The 8586-nt window shown below is 49.8% G+C and overlaps 1 protein-coding gene across 2 annotated transcripts; it reads left to right on the plus strand.

Moving 5' to 3' along the window:
* The first annotated feature begins 1002 nt into the window (after positions 1-1002).
* LOC129480309 (protein FAM25A) lies at positions 1003-5426 on the plus strand. 2 transcript variants are annotated; one of them, XM_055274038.2, is made up of 3 exons: positions 1003-1106; positions 3027-3089; positions 5239-5426. In XM_055274038.2, the coding sequence occupies exons 1-3, from the start codon at positions 1034-1036 to the stop codon at positions 5370-5372; spliced, it is 270 nt and encodes an 89-aa protein (XP_055130013.1). In that variant the 5' UTR covers positions 1003-1033; the 3' UTR covers positions 5373-5426. The 2 variants fall into 2 exon arrangements, 1 of the variants encoding a protein (XP_055130013.1); XR_008656983.2 differs by lacking the exon at positions 1003-1106 and adding an exon at positions 2125-2423 and having other exon boundaries at positions 5239-5311.
* Positions 5427-8586: the final 3160 nt, after the last annotated feature.

An 8586-nucleotide genomic window follows, 5' to 3' on the forward strand; every position in this document is an offset into this window, starting at 1 on the left:
GATGAGTGGAGGGAACAGGTGTTTACCAGGAGCTTGCATGCTTTGTCTCAGGGACGATTAGTGACACAGCCAGGAAGGCACACTATCCCCATTTTACAGATGAGGAAACGGAGGCTCAGGTTGGGCTGGTGACTAAGGGAAGCAGCATGTGGCAGGTGGCTTGAGGCATGTCTGTCCATCACGAGTAACTAGGGAGCAGCCCTGCCACTCCTCATGTGATGCACCAGGAGCCAGGGAAGCTGCTTTCTAGGGGATTCTAGGTGGGGCCAGAAGCATCTCCCTGAGTGGTGGTGGAGGCCTCTGTCTACTCCTCCAGGACTGCCAGCGGATAGGTGGGCACCGCTGACCTCATAGACACTCTTGGGTGAGTGAGCATCAGCTGAGTGATGCCAAGTGACTACACTTCTGCCCAGTGCTGTGCCCCCTTCTTCCTTGGGCAAGGCACAACCCTGAACGCCCCACCTGTCCCATGGAGGCTGCAAACTGCTCTGCAGAGCCAGGGTCTCCAGGAATGGGGAGGGCAGTCACCCTTAATCCACTTGTGTTCATGACCCAAAGGACTGCCCAGGTCTCCAGGCCCATAGAACCCCCAAACCTCTTACTGGGCCACACTGGGGACCTTGAGCAGCAGGCTTGGAATCCTAGGCCTTGTCTCCAGGTATATATCAGTACCCAGGCTTGGGAAGCTTTGGTCTCAGGGGGACTGGCACTCAGGCACTCTGCCTCAAGGAAGAGTCATGTCCAGATCTCTCCTGTCCAGCCTCAGCCCTGCTCCCTGCCCCTATCCTTCACAGGGTCCCTAGGACAGGGTTACAGAAGTCTCATGCTGTCAGGGGATGCTGCCACCCCAGTGCCAGGGTGGCTCCGCCCAGCCCCTTCCTGCTGCCACCCTCGCTGACTCACCTGTCCAGCCTCCTACTGGGCTGGGGCGAGGGCTTATTGCCCCAGAGCCTAGACGGGCACCAGAGGCAGCTATAAAAGCATGCTGGGCCAGTCCTCAGCATCCTAGTTGGCCACCGTCTGCTGCCACACGATGCTGGGAGGCCTGGGGAAGCTGGCTGCCGAGGGCCTGGCCCACCGCACCGAGAAGGCCACCGAGGGAGCCAGTGAGGACCTGGGGCTCCTTTCTATCCGGGCTGGGGGGATCTGGGGCCGACTGGGTCTGTTGGAGGCGGATCTTAGTAGGCAGGTGAGGACCAGGGGGGAGGCCTTGGCCCCTCAGGAACCCTGGCTTCCAGCCCCACCAAGTCAGCACGGAGTTGAGGGGTGCAGAGCTGAGGAGGTCTCCTGGGGGCAGGGCATGAGTCCTGGTGCTGGGTGAACACTGGCAGCTTGGACCCTTCCCTCTGGAAATCTGGGGAGCCTTTCTTGTCAAAACAGCCTATTCTGAATAACCTATGCAGGAAAAGGAAGATGGATTTTTATTTTTACCATAACTTTAAAGCTTCAAAGATTTCTTAACAAGTCACCAAGTCTGTTCAAAGTCAAAAAGGGCATTTTCAATTTCATCCAAGTCCCCTAAAGCATGTTTATTTTTATTTTTATTTGTATTTGAAATGGATTCTTGCTCTGTCACCCAGGTTGGAGTGTAGTGGTGTGATCTCAGCTCACTGTAACCTCTGCCTCCTCGGTTCAAGTGATTCTTGTGCCTCTGCCTCCTGAGTGGCTGGGATTACAGGTACCCACCACCATGCCCGACTAATTTTTGTATTTTTAGCAGAGATGGGGTTTCACCATGTTGGCCAGGCTGGTCTCAAACTCCTGACCTCAAGTGATCCATTCCTCTTGGCCTCCCAAAGTGCTGGCATTACAGGTGTGAACCACCGCACCTGGTCCCGAAGTGTATTTTGTATTCAGAGGTCAGCAGCTGTGTGTGGGGAGGACCAGCCAGGCCCCACTCATGGGTCATCGTGTGGAAAACAGTCTTGCCTGAGTTTGTGTCCTCTTTCTAAATGGCAGCAGACGCGTATTTTGTTTTTGACTCTGCAGCTGGTGTGGACCACCTGCTTTAACCTTTCACCAGCCTCTGAGTTTTGTATGATTCTTGTTGGGAGAAAAGCTGAGTGTTGGGAGAGAAGCTGAGGCAGGGCTTGCTAGATTTGCTGGCTCCTTGCTTCTAGCATTCCCATTATCTCAAGTAGCCATATGTTTCTCATTCACTTGATACACCGTTTCCTTTCAACCCCCACATCCTCACCACCTGTTTCTTTGTTAGATCACCAATAAATAGCGTGGGCTCCCAGAACTCGGGGCCTTCGCAGCCTCCACACTCGCGATGGTGCCCTGGTCCCATTTTTCTCTCTCAAACTGTCTGTTTCTCATTCCTTTGACTCCGCTGGACTTGCCGCCCCTGCGACCTGGTGTTGGGTCTCATCACCCCAACAGATTCCCATTCTAAAGATGAGGGAACCAAGAGGGGGAAGGTAGAGTTAGAATAAGGACCATTTCTTCTGACTCCAAAATCTTTCAGTTCTAGCATGCTACCACCCACACTATAAAAAACTCTGAAGTAGGCAGAGAATTCTCTCTCGTTGGAGGAATTGCTTTGAGAGACCTGGTTTTACCGGATGAGGCTTTGGAAACCAACCTGAGGCAGGCGCCAGCACATCCTGAGAGGGGTGTGACCTGGCACACAGGCCCAGCCTGGGCTTCATGTCTCAGCTGGCAAAACGGCCTACTCATTGCCATTCCAGGCCAGACAGGGCCAAGGGGCTTCAGGGACCCATGCCCTCATGGGGCTCACTGAGCTTGTCTGCCAGCAGCCAGGGCCCTGGCATCTCCGAATGAAGCCAGCTGTGGGGGAAGGTCCTTCTCATGAGCCAGTCTGTCCTGGCTGGGGGTGGCATCCCAGAGCCCCACCTTGGATGTCCAGGGATGTATAGGTCTGTTGTGAGGATAAGTGGGTCAGCACTGAGCCCTCACCCTGGACTGGGAGGGCAGCGGGCCTGCTCTGAGCCCTCACCCTGGACTGGGAGGGCAGCGGGCCTGCTCTGAGCCCTCACCCTGGACTTGTCTCCTCTGTTCAGTTCATGCCGTGGAGGAAGTGGTGAAGGAGGTGGTGGGACATGCCAAGGAGACTGGAGAGAAAGGTACAGCCGGCTGAGGTCGGGCAGGGAAGGAGGGAGGGAGGAAGGGAAGCTAGGTGCTGGGCCAACCTGTTCTTTGACTAACCAGGTCAAACTCTGCCCTTAACGTTGCAGCCTTTCAGAGCCTCTCGGCTGGGGCAGTTATCTATGCTCATCAGAGGCCACAGACTGTACTGCGTTAGGGCACTGTCTAGATGGTTCTGTCTGTGGAATAAGAAGACAAAGTCACAAAAGACTGTGTGACAGCACACTGGGACAAAACATTTAACATGGCAGGGTGTGATGGCTCACGCCTGTAATCCCAGCACTTTGGGAGGCCGAGGAGGGTGGATCACAAGGTCAGGAGATCGAGACCATCCTGGCTAACACGGTGAAACCCCATCTCTACTAAAAATACATAAAAATTAGCCAGGCGTGGTGGTGGGTGCCTATAGTCCCAGCTACTTGGGAGGCTGAGGCAGGAGAATGGCGTGTACCTGGGAGGCAGAGCTTGCAGTGAGCCGAGATCGCGCCACTGCACTCCAGCCTGGGCTACAGGGTGAGACTCAGTCTCAAAAAAAAAAAAAAAAAATTGCTGGGCGCGGTGGCTCATACCTGTAATCCCAGCACTTTGGGAGGCTGAGGTGGGCGGATCACGAGATCAGGAGATCCAGACCACGGTGCAACCCCGTCTCTACTAAAAATACAAAAAATTAGCTGGGCGTGGTGGCAGGCGCCTGTAGTCCCAGTTACTCGGGAGGCTGAGGCAGGAGAATGGCATGAACCCAGAGGGCTGAGCTTGCAGTGAGCCAAGATTGCACCACTGCACTCCAGCCTGGGCAACAGAGCGAGACTCCGTCTCAAAAAAAAAAAAAAAAAAAAATTTAACGTGTAAAATTCTATGTTAAATGTTAAATTGATGTGTATGAGCTATGAGTAGAACTATGTACAAAGCATGTGTATATCTCATTCCTTTTCAACAAAATAGATTCCGGGTAGATGAAGGACTTAAATTTACATAAATGTATTTATTAACTTACTAGGAGATAACCATCTTAGCTCAGGCTGCTATTAAAAAATACCATAGGCCAGGTGCAGTGGCTCATGCCTGTAATCCTAGCCCTTCGGGAGGCCAAGGCGGGTGGGCCACCTGAGGTCAGGAGTTCAAGACCAGCCTGACCAATATGGTGAAACCCCATTGCTACTAAAATTACAGCTGGGCGTGGTGGCACATGCCTGTAATCCCAGCTACTCAGGAGTCTGAGGCAGGAGACTCCCTTGAACCTGGGAGGCGGAGGTTGCAGTGAGCTGAGATTGCACCGCTGCACTCCAGCCTGGGTGACAGAGCAAGACTCTGTCTCAAAAACAAAAACCATAAACTGGGCGACTTAGAAACAACAGAAATTTATTTCTCACACTCCTGGAGGATGGGAAGTCCAAGATCAAGGCACTGGCAGATTTGACATCTGGTGAGGGCGTCTTTCTGGTTTGTGGATGGGCCTAGCTCTGTCCTCACATGGTGGAAGGAGCTAGCTCTCTGTGGTCTCTTTTCTGTGGGTGCTAATTTCAACCTCCCAAAGGCCCCACCTCTGAATACCATCACATTAAGGCTGAGGATTTCAACATATGAGTTTTGAGGGGGAAGACATCATAAACATTTAGACATAGTAATAACATAAGAGACTTTGGCCTAATCTTGGAGAGGGGAGAATCTTTAGAACTATGACAAAAAACCAGCAGCCATAAAGGAAATATTAAGTAAATCTGACAATCCAAAACTGAAATTTTCTATAGCCAAAAAAAAAAATACTATAAACCAAGCCAAAAGAAAAATTACAAACTGATGAAAAATATTTGTCATAAAAATGATAATCCAATATAACAACCCAATATAAAAATGGCCAAAAGACATAAGCAGGCATTTTCCAGAAAAAAAGGATAAGCAGGCAATGTACCCATGAGTAGATGCTCAGTCTCACTCACAGTTGAAGAAATACAAGTTGTTGGGGAAAATTAAAACCAAATTCAAATTCATTCTGCAGAAATCCTGCTGCCCTTGGTCCCATCGGGCCACTCCAGAGACTAATCCATTAAGATGGCCACATCCCACAGGCCACTTAAGGGGACACAAGTTCAGCAGGTGGATCACCCGCTTCCTCTTTCTTTCCAACAGCCATTGCTGAAGCCATAAAGAAAGCCCAAGAGTCAGGAGACAAAAAGATGAAGGAAATCACTGAGACAGTGACCAACACAGTCACAAATGCCATCACCCATGCAGCAGAGAGTCTGGACAAACTTGGACAGTGAGTGCACCTGCTACCACGGCCCTTCCCCAGTCTCAATAAAAAGCCATGACGTGTACATCGAGCCCTGGATTTATTCCCATTTGGATGGAAACACTAAGCAAAGTATTTTCTTGTTGATATAACATATTTTACATATTTATGGAGTACATTTAAGTATTTATTACATGCACAGAATGGTGATCAATCAGGGTGTTTGGGATGTCTATCACCTTGAATATTTGGTGTTACTATGTGTTGGGTACATTTCAAGTCCCCTCTTCTAGCTACTTTGTTCTTTTGTTTTTGTTTTGAGACAGAGTCTTGCTCTGTCACCCAGGCTGAGGGCAATGGTGTGATCTCGGCTTACTGCAACCTCTGCCTCCCAGGTTCAAGCACTTCTCCTGCTTCAGCCTCCCAAGTAGCTTGGACTACAAGCGCAGGCCACCACGTCCGGCTAATTTTTATTATTTTTATTTTTTTATTTTTTTAATTTTTAGTAGAGATGGGGTTTCACCGTGTTAGCTAGGCTGGTCTCGAACTCTTGACCTCAAGTGATATGCCTGCCTGGGCCTCCCAAAATGCTGGGATTATAGGCATGAGATACTGTGCCTAGCCTTCTAGCTACTTTGAAATATGCAATACATTGCTGCTAACTATAGTCACCCTAGGTGAAGTATTTTTCAACAGAAACACTTTGCATGTCCCCCATGTCTCCTCTGCGGAGGTGGACACCGGCACTGGGGCCCCTGCTGCTGGTTGGATAGGTCCCCATGATGAATCAGATGCTTCTCTGTCATGCTAAGTAAGATCTTTCATGTCAGGAAGGGGATCTTCTGGAAGAATAGTTAGTATCTGTGCTATATTTCCTAAAAACTGTTTCCCCAGAAACTATATATAACTTTCAGGTGCCTCAGTGCTTCAAGACATGCTAAAGGAGGACCGTCATTTGTCTTGCATGTTTTTGGGATTTTTCTTGAGATGTTCTTGGAGGACTCAGGGCAGATAATGGACCAGCTTGATGAAGAATTTAGCAAGGAAGGCCCCCACTGAGCTGCTTCCTGTTCTCGCAGAGATCAGATAAGCATTTCTGCCGGACAGTTACAGAATCTGGTCAAGAAGAGACTGAGTCACACTGCTCAGTCATCCTAGAAGCTGCTGCTGATTTTTTTTTTTTTTTTTTAAGACGGAGTTTCACTCTGTTGCCCAGGCAGGAGTGCAGTGGCATGGTCTTGGCTCACTGCAACCTCTGCCTCCTGGGTTCAAACAATTCTCCTGCCTCAGCCTCCCCAGTAGCTGGGACTACTAGTGCCTGCCACCACTCCCAGCTAATTTTTTGTATTTTTAGTAGATATGGGCTTTCACCATGTTAGCCAGGATAGTCTCGATCTCCTGACCTCATGATCCACCTGTCTTGGCCTCCCAAAGTGCTGGGATTACAGGTGTGAGCCACCGTGCCCAGCCCAGAATATTTAGCGACTGATGTCAGGCCTAAATGTTGATAGTGGGTAGTAGTGGGCAAGAATGCTTGGCCCTGTCTCTCTCTTCTCATGAGCAAGTCAGTATCATAGAAGTTAAACATATCTTTAAGTAGCATTTAACTTAAAATTTTTTTAATTAAAAAAAAGAGAAGTAATTTGTAAAAATATTGCATCCCCTATTTCTCTTGCTGGAAGCTATTTGTTCTTAGCAGAAATGGGAAGAAAAGGTGTTTTGCTTAAAAAATAAGTGAGTTGCTCACCATACTTCTGGATCTCATCTAGAATTGGCCTCACAGTTTGTGAACAGCCCAGGTATAGCCAATGTCTTAGCTTTAGAATGTTTGCCACTTTCCAGCTACAGCTGAACCTTATATCCTGGTTTGGTTCCTGATGACTTTCAAATTCTCCTGATCCAAACGCAAGCTCAGAAGCACAAGCACATTGTTGGTAAGGGTAGTGAGTGTGCGGAGGAGAAGTGTGGGTTTTGTATTTTCAAACTGTCATTTTATTTTTAGGTTGTTGGATATGGGACTGATGTTGCAGTATAGACTGAAACATCCTCTTTGGATAGCAGTTTCTCTCACAGGACTTTATTCTCCAGGTGTGCACAGGCACACACGGGTGCCCAAAGGATAAACACACAGATCTATTGTAGCATATTTGTATTACTGAGAGATTAGAAACATCCTAAAACGTTAACCAAATCACTTCGATGAAAAGTTTTGCTCTGCTTATTAGGTTTGGCATACGACATGGAGGTGACATCTATTACTTCCAGTGTATTATAGATACTTTAGCTCGAAAAATGAGACCTGTACCTAGATGGGCACCAAAAGGGACTGGTTAACAAATATTGCATATACAGGGGTATGGGGCGGCTCCGGGGCTGGGGATGGCGGCGGCCAGGGTTGCGGCGGCTCCAGGACAAGCGGGTGGATCCCGGGAAGCGCTGTGAGCTCCCGAGCCAGCTGCGAGGACACTTACTGCAGCTGCTCAGAAGCACCACTGGAAGCTCAGATGTGGGCCCCCCAGCCAGAAGCAGAGAGGGGTACAGGGAAGCCCCTCCTGATGCCCCAGAGAGCAAGCCGACTCCTTCCAGGCTCCAGAAACACCACAAAGCAATATGAAACCTGTTCATGAGAGGAGCCAGGAGTGCCTTCCACCAAAGAAACGAGACCTCCCCACGACCAGCGAGGATATGGGGAGAACTACCAGCTGCTCCACTAACCACACACCCTCCAGTGATGCCTCTGAATGATCCCGAGGGGTTGTGGTGGCCAGGCAGAGCCAGGCAGGAGCCAGAGTCAGCCTGGGGGGTGATGGAGCTGAGGCCATCATGGGTCTGACAGTGGACCAGTATGGCATGCTGTATAAGGTGGCTGTGCCGCCTGCCACCTTCTCACCATCTGGCCTCCCATCTGTGGTGAATATGAGCCCCTTGCCCCCGGGGAAAAAAAATAATATTGCATATGCAATTAATTAAATGGCATACTCCATGGCTATTAGGAATGATGAAAATGGGCTGGGTGCGGTGGCTCACGCCTGTAATCCCAGCACTTTGGTAGGCCAAGGTGGGCAGATCACCTGAGGTCGGGAGTTTGAGACCAGCCTGATCAACATGGAGCTGTGTTTACTGAGTGGGGCTTTCGCAGGCTGGAGCTAAGAATTTCCAGTATGCGTAACAGCCACAGCCCAAATATCTGACAGTGAGTTGTGTAATTCCCCAGAGCAGGCCTGGGCAGTGTCTGGGTGGGGCCT

Source organism: Symphalangus syndactylus, chromosome 4 (genome assembly GCF_028878055.3).
Source record: "Symphalangus syndactylus isolate Jambi chromosome 4, NHGRI_mSymSyn1-v2.1_pri, whole genome shotgun sequence".
NCBI lineage: Eukaryota > Metazoa > Chordata > Mammalia > Primates > Hylobatidae > Symphalangus > Symphalangus syndactylus.